Here is a 25,757-nt window from a genome sequence, read left to right as displayed (position 1 = left end):
CCATGTTGTCCAGGATGGTCTGGATCTCCTGATCTCATGATCCGCCCACCTTGGCCTCCCAAAGTGCTAGAATTAGAGGCGTGAGCCACCGCATCCAGCCTAATTTTTGTATTCTTTTTTAAAGACAGGGTTTCACAGCCTGTTGCCCAGGCTGGTCTCAAACTCCTGAGCTCAAGCTATCCGCCCCCCACTCAGTCTCCCAAAGTGCTAGGATTACAGGCGTGACCCACTGTGCCTGGTGGAAAGGTACTTTCAACTAATAAAATCACACTTATTAAAACAGCATGTCTTTATTTACTAAAAGGCTCTTTTGACCCAGGCAGCTAACCAAGCCGCATAGATCATCTGAGCAGTATTTGTTTCCTCTACTTGGCTCTGTTCAAACATCGTCTTCTCAGTGTACCCTTTCCAGGGCACCCTACATAAGATTTCGATCACTTCCCCTACTATTCTCTTTCTGTCTTCCTGTTTTTCTCTATGAGACTTAGCATGGTTCCACTTTTTATAGTCTTTCCTCTAACTAGAATGCAGGCCTTATTTGTTGAATGTTTGATGTGTGTCTATATATATATGTATATTTTTTTAATTTTAAAAGGCTAGTCAAGTGAAGCAGTGGGAGTGGAGAAGGAACAAAGAAATCTGTAATTGGTTGTGATCAATTAGTTGTAAACATCACTGCACTGGGACCAGCCATGTGTCAACATTTTTTAATTTTCCCAGTTGATCTTTGGGCCATACCAAGGTTGCAGTAAGATTTTATTCTGGCAGGTGGCAGTGGTCCACACCTGTAATCCCAGCACTTTGGGAGGCTGAAGCAGGTGGATTGCTTGAGCCCAGGAGTTCAAGACCAGCCTCAGCAACATAGCGAGACACCCCTCCATAACAAAAACTACAAAAATTAGCTGGGTGTAGTGATAGGCACCTGTAATTTCAGCTACTTGGGGAGGCTGAGGCAAGAGAATCGCTTGAACCCCAGGTGGGGCGGAGGTTGCAGTGAGCTGAGATGGAGCCATTGCACTCCAGCCTGGGCAAGAGTGAGACTCCGTCTCCAAAAAATTTTTAAAAAAATTAACCAGCATGGTGGCATGCACCTGTAGTCCCAGGTACTTGGGTAGCTGAATTGGGAGGATTGCTTGACCCAGGGACGCTGAGGCTGCACTCCAGCCTGGGTGGCAGAGGAAGACCTGGTCTCAAAATAAAAAGATTTTATTCTGAAGATTGTTTCTTCCCACTGCTAGAACAACTTCTCATTTGCCTGAGTAATTGTAACTCATATTAATAATTTCCCAGGCCGGGTGCAGTAGCTAACTCCTGTAATCACAGCATTTTGGGAGGCTGAGGTGGGTGGATTATGAGGTCAAGAGTTCAAGACCAGCCTGGCCTTAAAAAAAAAAAAAAAAAAAAAAAATCAGCTGGATGTGGTGGCAGGCACCTGTAATCCCAGCTACTCGGGAGGCTGAGGTAGAGAATTGCTTGAACCCAGGAGGTGGAAGTTACAGTGAGCTGAGATCACGCCACTGCACTCCAGCCTGGGGGACAGAGTGAGACTCCATCTCAAAAAAATAAAAATAAATAAATAAATTTCTCTCAGGCCTGGGGCTGGGCTGAGCCTTCTACAAAAATCTTGACCCAGGGTCAGCTGGTAAAAGTGTGGCAAGGCCTCACCCCTGACCCACTCAGTTTACAGTATGGCAGAGGGGCAACTTGAACCTGGGCTGTGACACTAATGGCTCACCCTTAAGCTGATGTCCCAGAGAATGAGCTGCACATTTCATGTATGTCACAAATTTAACCTTCCATCTTTCACATTCATCTATCTTCCCACTCTCAAGCATCCTGGCTGCCCCCGACATTTCTTCACTACCAAAGCCAAGGACACAGGAAGCCACAGACTAAGGGGTTCACAAGAAACTGATCTTTACTCAACAAAGTTCTACACAAGTGGAATCTCACGCCACCTCGGCGCCAATCCCCAGCACAGCACAGTAACAAATGGACAGACCCGGGAGCCCGCAGAGGGAAGAGGGTGAGGAGGGAAAGAGAGACTGTGGCTCAAGGCCAGTGTGGGTCCACAGCCCTGGGTAGGGGAGAAGGTTGAGAAGCTGAAACTTCATTGTGCAAAAAATAACCAAAAATAAATTAAAAAATTAAATAGTTAAAAAAAAAAAAAAAAGGAAAGGAAAACAAGAAGAACCAGGCTCCCCTTCCCTGAAGGCGTTTGGAGGCCCCCATCTTGAGTAGAGAGGGGTTACCAATCCCATCAGACTGCCAGTCCATCCACACACCCCAAGACCCAGCAGAGGATGCTCCAAAAAACTGGAATTACCAGAAAATTAAAAGGTATTTTTAAAACTTTTTTTTTTTTTTTTTTTTTTTTTTTAAACAAATGGCTTCCAGAGACCTGCTCGAGTTTCATGGGGTGGGCGTGCAGGAACACCCAGCTAATTTATGGAATGTGCACTGAGTGCCCCCTGGAATAGAGGCAGGGCCTGGCCCTGACTATGGTAAGACAGGGCTAGGATGGACGGGGTCTGGGGCCCAGGAGAGATGGATGGAGCAGGCCCCAGGATGTGAGACTCCAGTCAAACCCCAAAACACAAGGGGCCCCCAAAAGTTGAAAGCAGGAAAGGAAAAAAATGAGAAAAAATGCTAAGGGGGTCTGCAGAGCCCAGTTTTCTGGTCAACTGGGAAGTAACTACACCCCCCTCCCTTTCTAGGGGAGCCCCTCCCACCTTGACCATGTCCCCAGACTATTTAGGAAGGTTTTCTAGAATTGCTGACCCAGTCTAGTAGGATCTGTGGGCTCACTGGATACAGTGAGCAGGAAGTCCCAGGGAGATGGGGTGGGGAACAGGGGACACACCACCTTTTCCTTCCACCAAGCCTTGGTTTTCCTTCTTGTTGGCAAAGCATAAACCTTTGTCCTCTGTCATCATCAATCAAATGCCCCTGCCCAGGCCCTTAAGTTAAAACTCAGGCCCACAACATGAGAAGGGGGCTTTCAGAAGCACAGAGAAACGGACTGTCCCTGAAGCTGCTTAGAGAGAGGCTGGGGGTAGGTGCCGGTAGCTCTGGCTGCACCCAGCTCTCTTCAGGAAAAAGGTCCCAGCCCAGCATCTTCAAAAGCCACTGACTGGAGCACACAGGAAGGAGAAAGGGTGACCTCCTCTGGCCAGTCCCAGCCACTCCAGTGGTCCCCACCCTGCAAGCTGGGCTAGGACAAGGACGGAGACACACCAGCTGACAAAGCTGGCAGGGAGTGTGTGGAGCGGGTCCCAAGCGTGTGCGTGCTGACAGGGCGACCCCCTAAGGTCACCATCCTCCTCCCCCCGCCCGGGATCCCGCCTGAGGCCCCCCACCCACCCAGCCCTCCCCAGTCACCGCCAATTCCGGCAAAACAGCAGAAGCTTCTTAAACTCTAGATGCAGGTTACACGGAAGGCCTTACGGGTTAACTCAGGGGTTCACTAATTCTACTGTCTCCATGCAGTCGGGAAAATGGTGGAGCGGCTGGCCCAGCCTCGCCGGTTATGGCACCCGCACATGCGTGTGGCCACGTGTGTCTGTGTGAGTGTACGCGTCCCTACAAGGGCCCCCCTCCCGACCTGCTCCTCCCTCACCTCATCCGAAGCTGGATTTGGTCAGCTGTGTAGATTCCTCCCTCCCATGTAGCTGGCCCAGGTGGGCTGCCGGAGATGACCCCATTAGAGCCCAGGGGCCCTTGCCCACCAGAAGTCCCCCCCTCCCCGTGTGTAGGATGAGCATGGTGGCCCCACCCACCTGCCAGCAGGGCAGGTGGACAGACGGACGGGGAAGGCATCTGGATTTGAGTCCCACTCACTCCTCCCTAACCCCCCTCAACCAGGGCACAGCAACTTCTGGATGCAGCACGCTCCCCAGTAATCCCTCTGACGACGACGCAGACAGAAACCTGCAGGGGGAGGAGGGAGGTCATGGCCTGGGACCTTTCAGCCCCAAGACAGTGCTGGCCCGCCAGCTGCGGCCTCCTCACCTGGTAGTCTCCATGATCGCCTAGACCCCGTAGAAGGCCGCCAGCCTCTCCTTGAGCAGTGGCGGGAATTGCTCAGAGAACTGCTGCCAGTTATCTTCCCCAACTTGGTCTTTGAAACCGTGGAGAATCTGTGGGGAGGGTGGTGGTGAGGGGCAGGCAGGAGTAGAAGAGGCGCCTCTTCCCCCATCCCCACAAACCCCATTGTTACCAGAGGGCCTCCTCCCTGCCTGCAGTCAGAGCCTCACCTTATAAAACATGTCCCGAAGGTCATCCTTCGGGCTCACCCAGGAGGCTACAGCATCGCAGAAGAAAATAAAGTCCTGAAACGTGACGGATCCCAGGTGAGGGGCCGCCCAAGCCCAGCACCCGCACCTGCCCTCAGAGCCCAGCTGCCCCAACCTGCACAACGCCCCCCGGGTTGACACCGATCATCATGCAGATGCCACGGAAGGCTGAGTCCTTCTCCTCGTTGTCCCTGATGTTCCTGAGGGACGTGCACCTGTGAGAATGTGAGCAGCTAGAGGTCAGAGGGCAGGCAGGGCATGCATCTGTGGAGGTCTGGGTCACTGGGGATCACTGAGTGGGCCTGGGACAGGCATCTATGGGTGGGGCGGGACAGGGAGTCAGTAGGCAGATGGGGCTGGGAGTGCAGTCGAGGGAGGGGGTCAGGCTCGACACGCAGACACACACCAAGGCCGGATGAACTGCTGCAGCATGGGTGCCACCTCCTGGGGGCACACGTAGCCCAAGCGGCCGATGGTAATGGCTGGAATGGCAGAGGGACTCATCAGGCGACCTGCAACCCCGAGCGGCCCCGGGACAGTACGTGGCGGGGCCTCTGGCGGGAGGCACCGAGCCCCGCCCCATGGGCCCCAAGGGAAGGGCTCCGCCAGCCAGCCTGGTCACCCAGGCTTGGCGCAGCCAGGGGTCCTTCCCAACCCACCTGAGTCTCTTCCCATATCTCTCTGCATCTATCTTTCTTTCCTGAGTCTCTTCCCAGGTCTCTCTGCACCCACCTTCCTCCCTTCCTCCCTTTTTCCCTTCCTTTCTTACAAGCAGCAGCCAGGCTGGGTGCCCACCTGTGTTTTCCAGCAGTGTCTTGGGTGTATTGGGTCGATTAATGATTTCCACCAGGTTGTTGAGGACCATCTGCACATAAGGCTGCATCTCTGCCCCTAGGGGAGCACTCAATCAGGGCCCTGCAGAGCCTCCTCCACCCACTGGGGGCCAGGGGGCCGCCCCCGTCATTCAGCCCAGTTCCAGCCAGAGACTGGCCAACCACTACCAGTAAGGGAACTAAAGACCTTCTCTGGCTCATCCCCACCCAGAATGCCTGGCCAACCAGACCCAGACCCTTGGGCTTCTTTTCCTTTGACTTGGGCAGCGTGTTCTCACCTTAGGCTGCCCAAGTCAAAGGAAAAGAAGCCCAAGTCACCCAACCAATCCAAATGAGTCTTTTACCCAACTACACAAAACAGTACAATAGGAACAGCCCTCCTGTCCCTTTTCTTTGGAGAAGCCAATCACAAATGGCCTTTCTGCCTGGCTCCACCTCTGATGACCCCTCAATCAGAGACTTCCCTTGAAGGGAGCTGTCAGTCAGAGCTATGCTCCCGCCCCCAGTTTGAGAACAGGCCAAAAGGGAGGGGCCTGTTGCCACTTGCAGGGCACTCACCCATCTGCATGCAGATTTCACCAATGGCCCAGGTGGCGTTGTTGCAGACTGAGATGAACTCTGGGTTCAGGTTGGTGCCCAAAATGGGCATGAACTCGGCTGGTGGGGAGAAACAGGGATGCTGAGCGGGAGGGACAGCCAGGGTAAGCTGCAGGACCTAGTCCAGCAGGCCTCATCAGACAGTACGAATACATCCCAATTTGGTCACAGTCCTCCCTGGGCATTCCTCTCCATCACTTGAGGCCAGGGCTAAGGTCATGGGCTAGGAACAAGGCAAGTGGCGTACCGATACAGGGCTTGACGTGGATAAAGCAGGCTTTGGTGAGGTCTCCCAAGAGGGCAAAGGAGCTCTGCCGGACCTCGGGCATTGAGTCCTGGGGATTCAAGAAAGATCACTGTGGCTGGGCTCCCCTCCTCCCAACCAGGACAGCTGAGAGGGCACAGTCCCTCTGCCACTTTCCAGTGCTAGGGCTCCCAGCTGTTCCTAGCATCCAGCCCATATCTGCAAACGCGAGATGGCAGTGCCCCAACAGTCATCCCTCAGTGTCCATGGGGGATTCTTTCCCAAGTCCCTGTAGATATCAAAATCCACAGATGTGCAAGTGGTTGATATAAACTGATATACTGATAGGGCCGGGCACAATGACTCACGCCCATAATCCCAGCACTTTGGGAGGCCAAGGCAGGCAGATCATTAGAGGTCAGGAGTTTGAGACCAGCCTGGCCAACATGGCAAAAACCCATCTTTACTAAAAATACAAAAAAATTAGCCAGGCATGGTGGCACACCTGTAGTCCCAGATTTCTGAGAGGCTGAGGCAGGAGAATTACTTGAACCTGGGAGGCAAAGGTTGCAATGAGCCAAAATAGCACCATTGCACTCCTGCCTGGGTGACGGAGTGAGACTCTGTCTCAAAAAAAAAAAAGGGGGGTGGGGGGCAGGTGCAGTGGCTCAAGCCTGTAATCCCAGCACTTTGAGAGGCCAAGGTGGGCGGATCACTTGAGGTCAGGGGTTTGAGACCAGCCTGACCAACATGGTGAAACCCTGTCTCTGCTAAAAAATACAAAAATTAGCTGGGCATGGTGGCAGACACCTGTAATCCCAGTTACTATTTTTTTTTTTTTAATAGAACTGGGTCTCACTATGTTGCCAAGGCTGGTCTCAAACTACTGGGCTCAAGCAATCCTCCTGCCTCGGCCTTCAGGATCACTTTTTTAAATAATTAGAATGGTCCCGGCCCCTTTTCCCTGACTTCCTTTGGCACAACCAGGCCCTGAGTCCCCGCCAGAGGCAGCCCATGCAGGCTGCTGCGTATCACCACTGTCCATGTTCCCACTCACCTGCATGCACTGGAACAGTAGTGTCATGATGTTGCTGCGGGCCACCAGCTGCTCCACATGACCACCCAGGCCCTCAGCCAGGCCACTGAGCAGATCCAGAGCCACAATCATGAAGTCCTTGTCAGGAGCCTCATACTGCTCGGGGTGCTGGGTGTACATCTAGACACAGATGGGGTCAGGGGCATGGGTGAGTGGAGCGGGCCTGGGGCAGGCCGATGCAGAAGCACAGGTGACGGGCCTGGGGGTGCTCACCATGGCCTGAGCCAGTGTCTTCTGCACCAGGGTGACACAGCGCTGGTAGACGGGCTCACAGTAAGGCAGGAAGCCACTCTGCAGAGCAGTGGCCACCGATGACAGACACTGGCAGGGAGAAAGGCAGGTGGGGAGAACTCAGGTGGGGCAGACGGGATGGGCTTCAGGAGAAGGGCAGGAGCCCACCCACCTCCAGCAGGGGGAAGAGGTCCTTGTCTTCATCCTTGAGTTCATTCCATTTCTGGATCAGTGGGGGCATCAGCTTCTGGATGTATTCCTGGGGAAGCAGGAAATTGGCACTCCCTGGGTCAGGGTGGCAGACTGTGACTCAGGCACCTATTGCCCCAGTGATGAGGCCTGGGTGCCTCGCTGTGGCTCAGGGGGCTGTGCAAGGCCTGCCATCCGGCCAGACCTCAAGGCTTTCATTCTTCTCCCCTGTGCAAGCACTGCCCTCCACACCCTACACCCCTGGGATCCTGGGTCACCGCCTCCTGGTTCCCGAAGCACAGCACTTACCATGCTGTCTCACAACTGTCTGTCTCCCCCACTAGACTGGGAGCAGGGCGAGGGTGGGGCTGGGTCTGTCTGCCTGTTGAGCTCACGGCCATGTCCCTGGCATGCAACACGGGGTTGCCACCAGGTCACTGGACGCCCAGGGGCATGGGGATCGGGAGGCGGGAGCCGCTCTGGGGTCTCACCGGCTGGTTGAGGTGGTGGCCTACAGAGTCGGCCAGGGTGCCGATGGCGTCGTAGAGGATGAGCAGGTTCTTGTGCTGGTATTTGCCAAAGGCAAAGACGAGGGTATCCAGGATGTAGCTGAGGTAGGGCACCAGCTCCGTGCAGGCCTCTTCCTCCAGGGTGGCAAAAGCACTGGTGGGAGGAAGGACGAGGCAGGGGGCTCAGTGGACGACGGCAGGTGGCACTGGGCCATGGACAGTGGGGGAGGGCAACTCAGGATCAGCCAGTACGAATATGAGAGAAATCAGTGCCACATCAACAGTCATAGGTGTCATCACTTCCCAGAGGGTGGCCTGGGGGAGAGTGGGGGCTGCGGGACCAAGGGTCCAGGGTCACCTGCAGGCTGCCTCTTGCACCCTCTTGTTGCCATCCAGGATGCGTTTGAGCAGCTCTGTCATCAGGGGCTTGAGGTGCATGTCGGGCGGCTGGCTGACCACCCAGTGGGCGTAGCGGCTCAGCGTCCAGCAGGCGATGGAGCGGACCAAGGCCTTCTTGTCTGACAGGCACTGGATCAGGTGCGGGATCAGCTCGGGCAGGTAGGGCACCATGCCCTGCATGCAGCCTATAAGGAAAGGGAGACAGGAGGGGGCAGTTTGACTGGGTCCCAGGAGTAAGCTGGGCCCAGCCACACCCACCCTATGGAGAGAAAGAGTCAGCTGCACACAACATACAGGGTACTGAGACTTGGAGGTTAAATCACTGGCCCAGAACACATTTCACAGAGCCAGTGAAAGGCAGGTGCAGGAGGGGAAACAGCAGAAGCGTCTCATCCCAGAGCCCCGTGTTATCTTATCTGGTCATGCATTAATTCAAATTTGGCTCCGTTACATAGTGAGTGGGACTTTATGGGGCAGCAGTGACCCAGATGGAAGGAAGGCACTTTGCATTTGAAACCCTTCTTAGATGTTTGTGATTTTTCTTTTCCTTTCTTTTTTTTTTTTTTTGAGATGGAGTCTCACTCTGTCACCCAGGCTAGAGTGCAATGGCATGATCTCGGCTCACTGCAACCTCTGCCTCCCGGGTTCAAGTGATTTTCCTGCCTCAACCTCCCAAATAGCTGGGATTACAGGCGCCTGCCACCATGCCCAGCTAATTTTTGTATTTTTAGTAGAGACTGGGTTTCGCCACGTTGGTCAGACTGACTGGTCTTGAATTCCTGACCTCACGTGATCCACCTGCCTCAGCCTCCCAAAGTGCTGCAATTACAGGTGCCCAGCCATTTGTGATTTTCCTATTTCTCTTTATTTTTGTTTAATTTTTAAATTTTTTAATGTTTTCTTTGAGACAGAGTCTCCCTCTGTCCCCCAGGGAGGAGTGCAGTGGTGCAATCTCAGCCCACCGCAACCTCTGCCTCTCAGGTTCAAGCAATTCTCGTGCCTCAGTCTGCCGAGTAGCTAGGATTACAGGTGAGGGCCACCATGCTTGGCTAATTTTTCTTTTTTTTAGTAGAGACAGGGTTTCACCATGTTGGCCAGGCTGGTCTTTTTAACTCCTGACCTCAGGTGATCCACCTGCCTCGGCCTCCTAGAGTGCTTGAGCCACCATACGCAACCCCTGCCTCTTTTTTTAATTTTTTTTTAAGATCACAAACACTGTGCTTTTATTTGAAGAGAATAAAGATAATAGCACATCCCAAGACACAAGATCTATGTTTACCAGTTTGGGCTCAACTCCTATAGATCTTTTTACCACCAACATATAACACAGGCCAGGTGCAGTGGCTCACACCTGTAATCCCAGCATTTTGGGAGGCTGAGACAGGGGGATCACCTGAGGCCAGGAGTTCAAGACCAGCCTGGCCAACATGGTGAAACCCCGTCTCTACTGAAAATATAAAAATATTAGCCAGGCATAGTGGCGGGTGCCTGTAATTCCAGCTACTGGGGAGGCTAAGGCAGGAGAATCGCTTCAACCTGGGAGGCAGAGGTTGCAGTGAGCTGAGATAGCGCCATTGTTCTCCGGTCTGGGCAATAAGAGTGTGAGACTCCATCTCAAAATAAAAAAAAGTAATATAGCTAATGTAATCTATTAATATATTAACATATGCACACGTGTGGCGTAATATATAACCTATTAACATGAAATATGAGATACATTAAACACATTAATATATTAACATATGCACACGTGTGGCGTAATATATAACCTATTAACATGAAATATGAGATACATTAAACACATATTACATGTGGAAACATTTCCTTAGACAGTTTTTTTTTGAGACAGGGTGTCACTGTGTTTCCTCATGCTGGAATACAGTGGCGCAATCATGGCTCACTGCGGCCTCAACCTCCCACCAACCTCAGCCTCCTAAATATCTGGGACCACAGTCACACACCATCATGCTGGCTAATTTTAACAGTTTTTTTTTTCTGTTGTAATTATGAGGTCTCACTGTAATTCCCAGGCTGGTCTTGAACACCTAGGCTCAAACGATCCGCCTGCCTCAGCCACCCAAAGTGCTAGAATTGCAGGCACGAGCCACCACACCTGGCTTTTTTGAAAAATTATTTTGTACAGGGTCTCCCTATGTGACGCAGACTGGTCTCAGACTCCTGGGCTAAAGCAATCGTCCTGCTTCAGCCTCCTGAGTAGCTGGGATTAATTACAGGCATACACCACTGTAACTAGACAAACTTTGGACAAATTTTGAAAGCTTTCCAGGTTGAGGGTTTTTGCTACCATGTCTGAAATTTTTTTGCACAGGTCTGGATGCTGAGGCAATGGTATGTCATGCCTCTAACAGACTCACAGAGCTCTCCTGTAACAAGTTTTATATACCATCGGGATGAAAAGCCCCACGAATTACAGGACACTAGTTTGAATTTGATGAAACACCACCTACCACGGGTTACTACTAATTCTAGCAGGACAGCCTGGCAGCCAGGAAGAGGTTTAAGGCCCAGGCGCACCCTGGGTGACTGTAAAGAAGTGACATCAAGGCCAGGTGCAATGGTTCATGCCTGTAATCCCAGCACTTTGGGAGGCTGAGGTGGGCAGATCACCCGAGGTCTGGAGTTCAAGACTAGCCTGACCAGCATGGAGAAACCTGTCTCTACTAAAAATACAAAATTAGCTAGGCATGGTGACGCATGCCTATAATCCCAGCTACTGGGGAGGCTGAAAGGAAAGGCGGAGGTTGCAGTGAGCCGAGATCGCGCCATTGCACTCCAGCCTGGGCAACAAGAGCAAGACTCCATCTCAAAAAAAAGAAAGAAGGGGCATCAATCTTTCTTTACCTGTTTCCCCATCTTTGAAACTAGGATCCAACACCCACCTCATCAGGTGGTGGTGAGGGCCCAGGACGTTTGTGCCCATAAGCGCACGGGGCAGGCATGCAGCTACGCCTGCTGTTACTATCGTTGTTGCTATAATTATGCTTACAACACGAAAGAATTGCCTGCCTGTGAGAATGAACAAGAGACCTTGCATTGTGGGGTTCCAGGGGTTCTTTTCAGGCCCAAAAACCAAGGGGAGAATTGAGATCTCAGAGCTGTTTGGAGGAAGGTGAACAGGCCTCCAGGGAGAACTCAGCCATGGCGTGGCAGGTACCATGGGCCAGCCCCACTGTCTCATGCCAGCATGGGGCTCAGAGATCAGGCACACTCACCCTCAGCAATGGCGCCCAGCACCAGGATGCCCGACTCCTTGACCACCCACTCGGGGTGGAAGAGGAGGCCTTTGAGTAGCGGGAGTAGGTGGGGCAGCAGTTCCTCCCGGAAGACATTGGCGAGGACATCCAGTGCAGCCGCTGAGCACTTCCCTGGGGAGGGGGAGACATTGGGGAGGCTCAGTGCGGCCCCTCAGGCGGTTGGCCAACCCTCGTTGACTTCACTCTCAGGATCAGAGATCATGATCAGAATCTTCACGATCAACTTCTAATCAACTTCTACATCAGCTTCTAACCACCTCCCAAGAGGGAGTCCAGGGCTTGCCACCTCATCCCCACCCCTAGGCAGGGGCACACACTCAAATTCCAGTCAGACAGAGCATCATCATCATCGTCATCCTCTGCGTCCTCAGAGCCATCGGGCCGCTCAGCCTCGTGGGGCAGTGTGACCGTGCGTGACTTGTGGAAGCGTGGCTTGATGTCCTGCTCACTGTCGGGGACGGCCTCATCCTCCTCCACATCCCCCTGGGGGACAGGCAGACCGTTAAGTACTTCGGGGACCCCAGCCACGACACCCATGCCCATGCCCACCCATGCTGGGTGAGCCCTGCCTGACCTTGAGCAGGATGATGTCAATTTCTGAGTACTTCATCCCATTTACCAAGATAGGGATCAACCTGCAGGGAGAGGGGCTGTTCAAGGGGATGCAGGGGCTGTGGTGAAGGGTGGGGGGAGGCACAGCTTGGGAAGGAGACAAACATGCCGACAGGTCACTAGCCCACCAATCAGCCACAGAGCAGACCCTGCAGAACACGACGATACTACTAGGTGTACATCAATCCATTTCCCTCTGGGGAACTATCAGAACCTAGTCTTAGCTGCTACCATTAGGACAGAAATGATACCACTCCTGGCTCCACAAACAGACTTTTTTTTTTTTTTTTTTAAATAAAGAAACAGGGTTGGCCAGGCGCGGTGGCTCACGCCTGTAATCCAAGCACTTTGGAGGCCAAGGTGGGCAGATCACCTGAGGTCGGGAGTTCAAGACCAGCCTCACCAACATGGTGAAACCCCATCTTTAAAAAAAAAAAAAAAGAAACAGGGTCTCGCCGGGCGCAGTGGCTCAAGCCTGTAATCCCAGCACTTTGGGAGGCCGAGGCAGGTGGATCACGAGGTCAAGAGATCGAGACCATCCTGGTAAACATGGTGAAACCCCGTCTCTACTAATACAAAAAATTAGCTGGGCATGGTGGCGTGTGCCTGTAATCCCAGCTACACAGGAGGCTGAGGCAGGAGAATTGCCTGAAGCCAGGAGGCGGAGGTTGCGGTGAGCCGAGATCGCGCCATTGCACTCCAGCCTGGGTAACGAGCGAAACTCCATCTCAAAAAAAAAAAAAAAAAAAGAAAAAGAAACAGGGTCTCACTTTGTCACCCAGGCTAGAGTGCAGTGGTGCAATCACAGCTCACTACAGCCTCAACTCCTGGGCTCATGCAATCCTCCTGCCTCAGCCTCCCAAAGCACTAAGATTACAGGTGTAAGCCACCATGGCACTCAGCCTGTAGGAAAGCTCTTGACCCAGACCTGGCCACTCAGTGAATTACAGACCACTGAATACACTGAAAATCTTGGTATAGTGCCTGGTCCCTAGCACAACATTAAGGCAGGGATGTGCAGTCCTATCCCTGGCCACTTTCCTAAGTAGGGCCAAACTAGCCTGGGTAGGGGAGCAAACAGACCAGGCAGCTGGCCCCTCAGCTGCAGCCCAGAGTTGGAAGTGACAGAGCTTTAATGACCTGCTCATCAAGGCCTCATCATTCCCCAGGAGCTGTCTGCCCAGCCCTAGACTGTTACAATAATTTGGGGCCAGGCACAGTGGTTCATACCTGTCATTCTAGCACTTTGGGAGGCCAATGCAGGAGGATTACCTGAGCCCATGAGTTTGAGACCAGCCCAAACAATACACTGAGACCTCGCCTCTAATGAATAATAAATAAATAAATTAAAAATACAAAAATTAGCTGGGCATGCTGGGCGCAGTGGCTCACATCTGTACTCCCAACACTTTGGGAGGCCAAGGCGGGCAGATCACGAGGTCAGGATTGTTCAAGACCAGCCTGGCCAATATGGTGAAACTGCGTCTCTACTAAAAATAAAAAAATTAGTAAAAATAATAAATAAATAAAATTTAAAAAATAAAAAAATTAGCCTGGTGTCATGGCACACATCTGTAATCCCAGCTACTCCGGAGGCTGAGACAGGTGAATCGCTTGAACCTGGGAGGTGGAGGTTGCAGTGAGCCAAGATCGCACCACTGCACTCCAGCCTGGGCAACAGAGCAAGACTTCGTCTCAAAATAAATAAATAAATAAATAAAATAATAATGACTTGGGGGCTAGGTGCAGTGGCTCACACCTATAATCCCAACACTTTGGGAGACCAAGACAGGGTGACTGCTTGAGACCAGGAGTTTGAGACCAGCCTGGGCAACTTAGCAAGACCTCATCTCTAATAAAACTTAGAAAAGATTCGCTGGGTATGGTGGGATCTGCCTGTAGTCCTAGCTACTGGGGAGGCTGAGGTGGTAGGATTGCTTCAGCCTGGGAGGATTGCTTCAGCTTGGTAGGTCAAGGCTGCAGTGAGCCATAATTATACCACTACACTCCAGCCTGGATGACAGAGCAAAACCTTGTCTCAAAATAAAAAGGCAAAAAAATGATTTGGAGAGAGGCCAGTCCAAGTTTGTCAAGGAGTGCCAGTTTTAAGACTTTTGTTGGAAACACTGGTCAAAAATTTCCTTACTCTGAAGTTCCTACGCTGGAAGGGCACAGAAGGCTACACAGCACTACCCAGAGGGAAAGTTGTGCCCGAGAATGAAGCCAACAGAAGGCAATCAGATCTGAGACCACACAGACACCTTTCATATCCGTTGAGCACCTGGATCCAGCCATACCTAAAGCCTTTGTTGATTTTTCATTTCTTTCCACCTACCAGTTACTTAATTTTTAAATCTTTGAAAAGTGGGATTCTTGGCTGGGTGCAGTATCTCACACCTGTAATCCCAGCACTTTGAAAGGCTGAGGTGGGCAGATCATGAGGTCACAATATCGAGACCATCCTGGCTAACATGGTGAAACCCCCAACTCTACTGAAAATACAAAAATTAGCTGGACATGGTGGCGTGCGCCAGTCATCCCAGCTATTTGGGAGCCTGAGGCAGGAGAATCACTTGAATCCGGGAGGCAGAGGTTGCAGTGAGCCGAGAGAGTGCCAATGCACTCCAGCCTGGTGACAGAGCCAGATTCCGTCTCAAACAAAAAAAAAAGTAGCATTCTTACCACTCACATAAATATACGCTGAATGTAAACTGACGAGGATGTGGACTGAGAGAAGCACAGTAGCTGACCAGAAGGGAAGGCAGAGGCATAGCAAGGGGTCAAAGCTGGGGTGGGACAGTGGGCAGCAGCACTCACTGGACCAGATGGGAGGCCAGGACTTCCTTGCAGATGGGCTGCTCGGCCAGCGTCAGCCAGAACTCACAGGCCTCAAGGGCAACGTTCTCATCATGGTCCTGGGTCCTCTGCAGCATGTACTGTAAGCGGGGGGGATAGGCTGAGGCCTGGCCTGGCTGGGGGTGGCTCCCTGACCCCTGCCACCAGCCCCCTGCCTGCCTGTCTGGGCTGGCCTTGAGCATGCACACCTGGATGATGCTGTGCATGTGGGGGATGAGCCGGTCGATCCGCACTTCCAGAAGCATCACCAGGGCGCGGCACACATTCTTCCGCACCTCAGGGTCATCGTCTACGGCCAGGGCAAATAGGTGCTGCAGGGAGGAACAGGGTCAGCTGTAGGGGTCCTGGATCCTCGCCCTGCCCACCCCCAGCCCAACGGCCCACCTCAATGAAGGTGTCGATATTGTCCATCAGCGCCTGGGCCCGGTCCATGATGAACTGGTTCACACAGGCGATGGCGTGGGACCTGGTGGGGAGCAGACACAGGGGTCACCCCTGACCCTGCCCACTCCAGGCTCCCTGGAAGCCCCCAGGAAGCTGTACCCACCGGATCTTGGGACTGCAGTGCTTGAAGAACTGTAGGAACTTGGGGATCATGATGTTGAGGGGCCTGTTGAGGGCATCGCTGTCCAGAAGCTCTGATGAGTCTTCGCAGATCTTCTGCAGGGCTCCAAAGGCTCCCTGAGTGCAGAGGGACAGAGAGACAAAAGTGGGTGGTGGTCCAGGCCCCCCATACCCCCTCTGGCCATCCATGGCTTCTCACCTACCTCACAAGTGTTGTAATCCTCCGAGTTGAGCAGGCTGCACAGCTGAGGCAGCAGCTCGGGCCACATCTGCAGCTCACCCTTGGAAGCGATGGTGGTGATGAGAATGCCTGGGGTGGCCGGGAAAGGATGCTGCCTGAGGCTGGGCGGGGGCTGCCCAGCACCTCCCTCTCCCACTGGGCACCCCCAGAGCTGCCTTTCTGTCCCGTAGCCCACGTATGCCCTATACAGCCCTCTCTCGTTTTTTTTTTTTTAAGAGATAAGAGTTTGTTCTGTTGCCCAGGCTAGAGTGCTGTGGCATAATCACAGTTCACAGCAGCCTCAAACTCCTGGCCTCAAGCCATCTTCCCACCTCAACCTCCTGAGTAGCTGGGGCTGCAGGCACATGCCACCATGCCCAACTAATTTTTTTTTTGACATGAAGCCTCACTCTGTCACCCAGGCTAGAGTGCAATGGCACAATCTTGGCTCAACGCAACTTTCACCTCTGAGATTCAAGCAATTCTCCTGCCTCAGCCTACCGAGTAGCTGGGACTACAGGCAAGTGCCACCACACCGGCTCATTTTTTGTATTTTTAGTAGAGACGGAGTTTCATCATGTTAGCCAGGATGGTCTCAATCTCCTGACCTGGCGGTCCACCCGCCTCAGACTCCCAAAGTGCTAGGATTACAGGTGTGAGCCACTGAACCTGTTTTTTTGTTGTTGTTTTGTTTTTTTTGAGACGGGGTTTCGCTCTTGTTGCCCAGGCTAGAATGCAGTGGGGCGATCTTGGCTTACCACAACCGCCACCTCCAGAGTTCAAGCAATTCTCCTGTCTCAGCCTCCCAAGTAGCTGGGATTACAGGCATGTGCCACCACACCCAGTTAACTTTTTTGTATTTTTTAGTAGAGACAGGGTTTCTCCATGTTGGTAGGCTGGTCTTGAACTCCCAACCTCAGGTGATCCACCTGCCTCGGCTGCCCAAAGTGCTGGGATTACAGGCGTCAGCCACCGTTCCCAAGTATCACCCGACTAATTTTTTTTTGAGACAGAGTCTCACTCTGGAGTGCAGTGGCACGATCTTGGCTCACTGCAACCTCCACCTCCCCGGTTCAAGCAATTTTCTTGCCTCAGCCTCCTGAGTAGCTGGGATTACAGGCACTTGCCAGCACGCCTAGCTAATTTTTATATTTTTAGCAGAGACGGGGTATCACCATCTTGGCCAGGATGGTCTTGACCTTGTGATCCGCCCGCCTCGGCCTCCCAAAGTGCTGGGATTACAGGTGCGTGCCACCACAGCCAGCCAACCACCCAATTAATTTTTTAAAATCTTTGTAGCGATGGGATCTCGCTACGTTCCCCAAGGATGGCCTAAAACTCCTGGCCTCAAGCAATTCTCCTGCCTCAGCCTCTAAAACCACTGGAATTACAGGCATGAGCGACTGCTCCTGCCCATGACATAGGTAGAAAGGGTACTCTTTGACTCAGTAAGCACCCTGAGCCTTACTGTGAGCCAACTCCGTTCCAGGTCCTGAGGCGCAGCACAGAGCAAAACACAAAACCCCCACCCTTGGGAGTGGGAAGCAAGCCATGAAGTAAAAAATTAGCCAAAAAACTGGGAAAGGATGGGCACAGTGGCTCACACCTGTAATCCCAGCACTTTGGGAGCCAAGGTGGGTGGGTCAGGAGTTCGAGACAAGACTGGCCAACATGGCGAAACCCCATCTCTACTAGAAATACAAAAACTAGCCGGGTATGGTGGGGGACACCAGTAATCCCAGCTACTCGAGAGGCTGAGGCAGGAGAATCATTTGAAGTGAAGATTGTGCCACTGCACTCCAGCCTGGGATGGAGCAAGACCCTGTGTCAAAAAAAAAAAAAAAAAAAAAAAAAAGAACTGAGAGGGGCCTCATGCCAAGGACTAAGAAGGGAAACACAGCAGAAAAGATGGTGAGAAAGGACTGTAGGTGAAGGTAGCAACTTTAGATTGGGTGGCCAGAGCAGGCCTCGTTAAGGTGACATCTTGATATCTGAACCAAGACCTGAAGGTGAAGGAGGTGCAGGAGGAATCATCCAGGTTCCTGGGAAAGGGCATCTCAGGCAGGGGACTCTACGGTGCAAAGGCCTGGGGTGAGGACAGGCATGGTGCGCTAAGAGACGAGTGAGGAGCCACTGGGGCTGGGCAGAGACTGGGAGGAGGGGAGAGAAAAGGAGGTGAGGGCAAGAAGGTGGCAGGGACAGCTTGTACTGCCTATTAGCCATCTAGGAGTTACATACAGAAAGCTTCTGAGGTGCCAGGGCAGAGCAGTGCACAAATCTGGTGACAGAGATGGATTCTGTCAAGTGCAGAAAAGGCATTTGCTGCCAGGAGATGGCAATGTTTCCCAAAGGTGGAAACTAAACGGCAAAAAGGTGCTCCCTGCAGTGGGTAGGTACCCACTGAGTACTGTGTAACTTCGGCTCAGCCACATCACCTCATTATCTGTGCCTCAGTACTTTCAGCCCTCAGAAGAGATCAAGAAAACCAGCCTCCTAAGGTTAGCAGTAAGTTTCTTTCTTTCTTTTTTTTTTTTGAGACGAGTCTCACTCTGTCATCCAGGCCAGAGTGCAGTGGCACAATCTTGGCTCACCGCAACCTCCACCTCTGGGGTTCGGGTGATCCTCAAGCCTCAGCCTCCAGAGCAGCTGGGATTACAGGCGCACATCACCATGTCCAGTGAATTTTTGTACTTTTAGTAGAGATGGAGTTTTGCCATGTTGGCCAGGCTGGTCTCAAACTCCTGACCTCAGGTGATCCACCCGCCTCAGCCTCCCAAGCAGCTGGGATTATAGACGTGAGCGCCCGGCCTGATTATCAGGAAGTTTCAATGATTTAGCCCAGAGCCTGTCACCTAAAATGAGCTCAGAAAGTCCAGATCCTTCTGGTGGCCAGGGAGGGGGTTTTTGCGGGACTAAAAGTGACTCTTTTCTTGAGATGGAATCTCACTCTGTCACCCAGGCTGGAGTGCAGTGGCACAGTCTTGGCTCACTGCAACTTCCGCCTCCCAGGCTCAAGCCAATCTCCTGCCTCAGCCTCCTGAGTAGTTGGGATTACAGGTGCCCACCACCACTCCTAGCTAATTACACACACACACACACACACACACACACACACACACACACACACACATATTTTTTATAAATAAGACGGGGTTTCACCACGTTGGCCAGGATGGTCTCAATCTCCTGACCTTGTGATCCGCCCACCTCGGCCTCCCGAAGTGCTAGTATTACAGGTGTGAGCCACTGCACTCGGCCTAATTTTTTATATTTTTAGCAGAGATGGGGTTTCACCACGTAGACCAGGCTGGTCTCCAACTCCTGACCTCAAGTGATCCGCCTTCCCAAAGTGCTGGGATTACAGACTCGAACCACCATGCCCAGCCAAAAGTCACATTTTTTTTGAGAAGCAGTCTTGCTCTGTTGCCCTAGCTGGGGTGCAGTGGCACAGTCTTGGCTCACTGCAACCTCTGCCTCCAGGGTTCAAGCAATTCTCCTGCCTTAGTCTCCTAAGTAGCTGGGATTACAGGACCCCGCCACCACACCCAGCTAAATTTTTCTATTTTTAGTAGAGACAGGGTTTTGCCATGTTGGCCAGGCTGGTCTCAAACTCCTGACCTCAGACGATCTGCCCACCTCGGCCTCCCAAAGTGCTAAGACCACAGGTGTGAGCCACTGCACCCAGTCAACTAATTATTTTTTGAGACAGGGTCTTGCTGTCTGTCACCCAGGCTGGAATGCAGTGGTGTGATCACAGCTCACTGAAGCCTCGACCTCCCGAGCTCAAGTGATCCTCCTGCCTCAACCATCTGAGTAGTTGGGACCACAGGTGCACACCACCACGACCAGCTAATTTTTATTTTTTGTAGAGATGGGATCTTGCTATGTTGCCTAGACAGGTCTCAAACTCCTGGGCTCAAGTGACAGTCCCACCTCAGCCTCCCAAATAGCTGAGACTATAGGCATATGCCACTGTGACCAGCCTAGAAGCAATCTTTTTAAGTTGATGTAGTTTTTGTTTTTGTCTTTTTTTTGAGATGGAGTCTAGCTCCATCGTTCAGGCTGGAGTGCAGTGGCACGATTTTGGCTCACTGAAACCTCTACTTCCTGGGTTCAAGCGATTCTCCTACCTCAGCCTCCTGAGTAGCTGGGATTACAGGCCCCCACCACCATGCCCGGCTAAACTTTTCCATTTTTAGTAGAGACAGGGTTTTGCCATGTTGGCCAGGCTGGTCTCAAACTCCTGACGTCAGGTGATCTACCCGCCTCAGCCTCCCAAAGTGCTAGAATTACAGGCATGAGCCACTGTGACCTGCCTAAATTTGATATAAATTTAAGGAAAAAAATGTAAGTTCAGCAGGGTGCAGTGGCTCATACCTGTAATCCCACCAATTTGGGAGGCCCAGGCAGGCGGATCACTTGAGGTCAAGAGTTCAAGACTAGCCTGGCCACCATGACTAAACCCCATCTCTACTAAAAATACATAAAAACTAGCTGAGCATGGTGGCGCATGCCTGTGGTCCCAGCTACTCGGAAGCCTGAGGCAGGAGACTCGCTTAAACCTGGAAGGCAGAGGATGCAGTGAGCCAAGATCATGCCACTGCACTCTAGCCTGGGTGACAGCGAGATTCAGTCTCAAACAACAACAAAAACAAAAAAAAACTTAAGTTAGTAACAATCAGTAGTGTTAATACTTATTAGTAGCAAAATAAATAAATATTTATTAATAATTAAGGTAAAATTGCTTCAGTTAATTTTTGTGTGTGTGACAGAGTTTCACTCTTGTTGCCTAGGCTGGAATGCAATAGCTAGTTCAAGGCTCACTGCAACCTCCACCTCCCAGGTTCAAGTGATTCTCCTCCTGCCTCAGCCTCCTGGGTAGCTGGGATTATAGACATTTACCACCACAACCAGCTAATTTTTTTGTATTTTAAGTAGAGACGGGTTTCACCATGTTGGCCAGGCTGGTCTCGAACTCAACCTCAGGTGATCCACCTGCCTCAGCCTCCCAAAGTGCTGGGATTACAGGTGCGAGCCACCGCGCCCAGCCAATTCTTAGTCATCTTTCTGTAACTTACTCAGACCACCTTCCAGGAGTCAGAAAAGGTTCTACTGAAAACCTAATTCATGTTACACCTGAAACATAAATACCATTTTTTTTTTTCTGGAGACAGAGTCTTGCTCTGTTGCCCATGCTGGAGTGCAGTGGCATGATCTAGGCTCACTGCATCCTCTGCCTCCCAGGTTCAAGCAATTCTCCTGCCTTAGCCTCCCAAGTAGCTGGGATTCTAGGCATCCGCCACCACACTCAGCTAATTTCTGAATCTTTAATAGAGACGGGGTTTCGCCATGTTGCTCAGGCTGGTCCCGAACTCCTGACATTGTGATCCACTCACCTCAGCCACCCAAAGTGTTGGGATTACAGGCATGAGCCACAGCGCCCGGCCATACCTGCATATTTTAACTGCTATACCCTCAGCACTCAGCCCAGGGCCTAACTCAAAACTCTACATGTTGCATGACTATCTGAGAGGCAAGAAGGACTATTTCAGAAGGGAGTGGTTCCAGAGCATGGCCCTGCACTGCCTCAGCTATTCTGCTGCTTACCCAGGCAGGTCCCTTAATAGCTGAGTGCCTCAGTTTCCTCATCTGTCAAATAGTAATAGTACTACCATATAGGGTGCTGGAGCATTCCATGAAGCAGTAACTTAACATGCTGAGAAGACTCTTAGCTGAGAGTGAGATTTCAGTGTGTCCTCAAAGGCCAACCCCCCCTGCCCCTCTCACCAATGGTGGCTCGGATGAGCGAGGAAGCATCGCCAATGTTGTTGAGACATTCCTGTTTGATGAAGTCCGCCACAGGGGGTGGAAAGCTCTGATAGTGCGCCTTCACATTGTTCTTGAGGATGAGGCCACTGAGAGAGCGTGTTGGCTCATCTGGGAGGAGGAAGGCTAAGGTTCAGGGGCCCACGGGGGAGGAAGCAGGGTCCCGATTGCATGGAAGGGAGCAGAGGGCGTACCTTCTGACTTGAGTCTGGTCAGGACGAAAATCAGGTAGTTGTTGAAGTCAGGAAACTGGTTGAGTTGTTTGAGTTTCTGCCAGGCTGTTAAGGGACTTGGAAGACAGAGGCCTTCCCCAGGCCAGGCCCCTCACTATGTACTTGACACCATCTCTGACCACTGGGACCAGGCTGCCAGCTCCTGGGGGATCCCGCTCATCAAGCCCCTAATAAGCCCACAGAGTACCTCAGAAACATCAAATTCATACAAGGAGTTGGGTGGAATATCTGAGTTTCCCATCCACTCCTGAAGACCCAGCCAGAGCAGGAGAGGAAAGGAGAATCCCACTCCACTTAAAGTGGCAGCTGCTAGTCAGCTCTCCTAACTAGCAGGCCGTGCTTTTTTGTTTTATTTTGTTTTTAAAAAAAGAGGGAATCCATATTTTAGGGTGAGTCATGCTCACGGTTTATAGATTTAATTTTCTTTTTTGCAATAGTCTTGCTTTGTCACCCAGGCTGGAGTGCAAGGTCATGATCTCAGCTCACTACAACCTCCGCCTCCCAGGTTCAAACGATTCTCCTGTTTCAGCCTCCAGATTAGCTTGGATTATAGGCACTCGCCACCATGCCTGGCTTAATTTTTGTATTTTTAGTAGAGACAGGGTTTCTCCATGTTGGTCAGGCTGGTCTCAAACTCCTGATCTCAGGTGTTCTGCCCGACTCGGCCTCCCAAAGTGCTGGGATTACAGGTGTGAGCCACCGCACCTGGACAAGATTTAAAATTTTTATCTTTATATATCTTTTTTTTTTTTTTGAGATGGAGTTTTGCTCTTGTTGCCCAGGCTGGAGTGCAATGGCATGATCTCGGCTCACCGCAACCTCTGCCTCCTGGGTTCAAGCAATTCTCCTGCCTCAGCCTCCCGAGTAGCTAGGATTACAGGTGCAAACCACCATGCCAGGCTAATTTTGTATTTTTACTAGAGACGGGGTTTCACCATGTTCGTAAGGCTGGTGTCAAACTCCCAACCTCAGGTGATCCGCCTGCCTAGGTCTCCCAAAGTGCTGGGATTACAGGCATGAGTCACCGCGCCAAGCCTATTTATCTTTTTTTTGAGACAGGGTCTGGCTCTGTTGCCCAGGCTGGCTGGAGTACAGTGGCACACTCTCAGCTCACTGCAACCTCCAGTTCCTGGCCTCTAGCCATCCTCCCACCTCAGCCTACAAAGTAGGGTAGGGAACATCCCCTGGGACATGCCACCACACCCAACTAATTTTTGTATTTTTTTGTGGAGACAGGGTCTCAATATGTTGCCCAGGCCGGTCTCAAACTCCTGGGTTCAAGCGATCTACCTGCCTCAGACTCCCAAAGCGCTCTGATTACAGGCTTGAGCCACCCCGTTGGGCCAGGTCCTACCTTAATAGTTAATGGAATAGATGTTAGTGTTCAATGAACATTAGGAATTTTCATCATTTTCGATAACAATCCCCGGAGCTCTGGAAATGGGACCCAGGAATTCTAATTCTTCTCTGTCCAGGGCAGATCCTCCCCACAGCAGAAAAAATCTAGGGACTGAGGGAGTCAGTCCCTCTCTTTCTCCCTCTGGCCTTCAGAAACTGAAGACATCTACCCGGTTCCCCCAGCCCCAGAAGGAAGGAAGGATACATCCTGCACGATGCGCTGAGTGGCTGTGTTGGGCGACTGTGAGTCTTTGAGCAGCTGCAGGACCTGCTGCAGGCCCTGCTCGTCTGGCTGCCAGTCCATGGCGCAAGGCAAGCTGCGGGGGTAGGGGCCGGGGTCAGCGCTGGGTCTCTGGGGCTCCGTGTGAGACCCAGGTGGAGCCCCTGAGGCCGCGGTGGCCGCATGACGACGGGAACGCCCTCGGCGGACAGGCAGAGGCCTTCGATCCACGCCCGCCAAAGTGCGGGGTCCCCGCCAGCTGCGCCATCCTCGGCCGCGCAGTCGCGGGATTGGGAGCGCGGGAGGGGGGATGTGGAAGCGAACTACAGGCGGCGGCGGTGGGGCCCGGCGGATCCTCATGGGACCCAGCGAAGAGCCCTCGTCCCAGGGTGGCCCATGCCGCCGACCCCGACTCTGAGCCCGAAGGCTTCCGCCTCCCTCGCAGCGGCTGGGCGAGGGCCCAACCGCCTCCACATCCAGGGGCCCCGCCCCAGACCGTGATAGCGCCCCGGCCCCCGTGGTCTCTTAGGTGCAGGCACAGTCCCTGAAGAGTCCCCTTCTCCAGAAACCTGGCCCTTAACCTCTGCCAGATCCCAGAGCCGCCTGCCCTAGTACAATTTATGAGCTTCCCCAGATGCACCGTTCCAAGACGATCGTCCAGATCTCTCCTGCCTCCCCTGTCCCGGCCCTTCAAGCTCAGCGGATGCCAGATACCCCACTCTGTGCCCTAGCCAAATTCTAACAATTCCCCTTAATGAGGCCCAAAGCAGTCCCCCGATAGGTCTCCGTTGCCTCTTCGAATGAGAGGCGGCCAAGCCCGCCCAACCTACTCTAGGAGCCCCCTGGACGATCCCAGTAGCCTTCCCCAATAAGGTCTGGCCAAGCCTCTCCCTGAAACCCCCTCCGCCTCCGTCAGCAGTAACTCCTGCTGACGATATCTGCAGCCTCTCCCAATCAAGTTCAACCGAGGCCCCCACCACCTCGAGTCGGTAACCCCTTGGTCCGATCCTAGCAGCCTCCCCCAGTTCGGCCTGGCTGAACACCCCCCGGGGCATTCCCCTCAACGGATCCCAGCGATGCCGCGAAGTAAGATCCAGGAAAACCCTCTAAGCCGAAGTCTGACGCCCCTCCCTGTCAGGGCCCCAAAAGCTCCCCTCCCCCAGCCCAGCTCAACTTTTCAGTGCTGCCTCCCCCAGTCAGACCCAACCAAGACCCACCGAAACAGGCCCCTACACACACCCGATCCTCGCGACGTCCCCCAATCAGGCCCCAAACAGTCCCCAGACGCTTCCCCCAATCAGATTCCCTCCAGTCCGACCCCAGCAGCCCCACTGGCCCTCTTCTCGCGAAGCCCCGACCTGGCCTGGCTCCGAGGCCCCACCCCCTAAGCTCGGCTCGGTTCCCCCCTCCCCCGCCTGGCCCGTTCTCGCTGCCAGCAGGATCGGGCCCAACCGGGTTCCCGGCCTTTCCCGGTCGGGCGCGGCCCCGACGCCCGGGCCGCGCGCGGCGCAGGCCCGGTGCCCGGCGGGGGTCGACGCAAGCTGGGGCCAAGAGGGTCGGGCTTTAAGTGAGGACCACTTACCCGGCCCCGGGCAGCAGCGGCGGCGCCTCGCGCTGCTGCTTCTCCAGAGACTCGCGCGAAAGGAGGGAGCCAAAGAGAGAGAATTAAAAAAAAAAAAAAAGAAAAAAAAAGAGAAAAACGCGGCCTCAGGTGAGCCGCCGCGGCTCCCGTAGTCCGTTCAAACTGGTCCCGCCGAGCCAATCGGAAGGTTCAGCCTTCACACGTGCCCTGGCACTGGGGAAACCCGGGCTGAGACGGGGCCCGGTCACGTGACGAAAGAGTCACCGCCTCTTTGGCCTCTCTAGCCGGGCGGTCCTCCCAACGTCTCGTTTTCTCAGCATCTCATGCTGATCTGACCGCAAGCTCTTTTAGCTGGAGCCAGGAGTTTGGTAGCGCGTAGGGACTTTAAGTCTGTCATGGATCCAGGAATCCCTCGGCCAGAACCAGCTACCTCCTTGTCACTTCCTCCACAAAAAATTGAAATGTGCCTCCCTTCCCCCATCCAGAGGTACTTGGGAGGAGTACGCTGTGTGCGCGCAAGGAAAGAGCTGAGCGTGATCTTCATACCCCAGAGACAAAGGAAAGCAGGCAGGACAAAG

The 25,757-nt window shown here is 52.9% G+C and overlaps 1 protein-coding gene and 2 non-coding genes across 8 annotated transcripts; all 3 read right to left on the bottom strand.

The window, feature by feature from the left end:
* Positions 1-1,900: 1,900 nt before the first annotated feature.
* On the bottom strand, positions 1,901-25,315 carry TNPO2 (transportin 2). 6 transcript variants are annotated; one of them, XM_012436019.2, is made up of 25 exons: positions 25,180-25,315; positions 23,583-23,694; positions 21,941-22,016; positions 21,708-21,857; positions 15,904-16,010; positions 15,684-15,817; positions 15,521-15,602; positions 15,325-15,447; positions 15,098-15,216; positions 12,243-12,303; positions 11,986-12,151; positions 11,627-11,779; positions 8,353-8,578; positions 7,977-8,148; positions 7,469-7,555; positions 7,279-7,386; positions 7,027-7,185; positions 5,973-6,060; positions 5,687-5,785; positions 5,091-5,186; positions 4,702-4,807; positions 4,411-4,510; positions 4,257-4,331; positions 4,012-4,139; positions 1,901-3,930 (listed from the first exon to the last, which is right to left on the bottom strand). In XM_012436019.2, the coding sequence occupies exons 2-24, from the start codon at positions 23,679-23,681 to the stop codon at positions 4,032-4,034; spliced, it is 2,694 nt and encodes an 897-aa protein (XP_012291442.1). In that variant the 5' UTR covers positions 23,682-23,694; positions 25,180-25,315; the 3' UTR covers positions 1,901-3,930; positions 4,012-4,031. The 6 variants fall into 6 exon arrangements, with proteins under 6 accessions (XP_012291442.1, XP_064237861.1, XP_012291443.1 ...); XM_064381791.1 differs by having other exon boundaries at positions 4,702-4,777; positions 25,180-25,314; XM_012436020.2 differs by lacking the exon at positions 25,180-25,315 and adding an exon at positions 24,837-24,962.
* On the bottom strand, positions 5,855-5,931 carry LOC135276887 (small nucleolar RNA ZL2). Its single transcript, XR_010344441.1, has one exon. It is a non-coding gene; the product is annotated as a small nucleolar RNA ZL2 (small nucleolar RNA).
* LOC135276873 (small nucleolar RNA SNORD41) lies at positions 8,231-8,300 on the bottom strand. Its single transcript, XR_010344427.1, has one exon. It is a non-coding gene; the product is annotated as a small nucleolar RNA SNORD41 (small nucleolar RNA).
* Positions 25,316-25,757: the final 442 nt, after the last annotated feature.

This window comes from Aotus nancymaae, unplaced genomic scaffold (genome assembly GCF_030222135.1).
Source record: "Aotus nancymaae isolate 86718 unplaced genomic scaffold, 86718_ANA_hifiasm-v0.15.2.pri h1tg000028l, whole genome shotgun sequence".
Taxonomy (NCBI): domain Eukaryota; kingdom Metazoa; phylum Chordata; class Mammalia; order Primates; family Aotidae; genus Aotus; species Aotus nancymaae.
This window is presented reverse-complemented; position numbering and strand designations above follow the sequence as displayed.

Excerpts from the sequence above, each read along its gene's own strand:
- TNPO2 (XM_064381792.1), bottom strand. The coding sequence starts at position 23,681 with ATGGACTGGCAGCCAGACGAGCAGGGCCTGCAGCAGGTCCTGCAGCTG. Across the intron at positions 12,152-12,242 it reads TTGACATCATCCTGCTCAAG|GGGGATGTGGAGGAGGATGA; the intron begins GTCAGGCAGGGC and ends CCTGTCCCCCAG. Across the intron at positions 4,778-5,090 it reads GACACTGCTGGAAAACACAG|CCATTACCATCGGCCGCTTG; the intron begins GTGGGCACCCAG and ends CTGCCATTCCAG.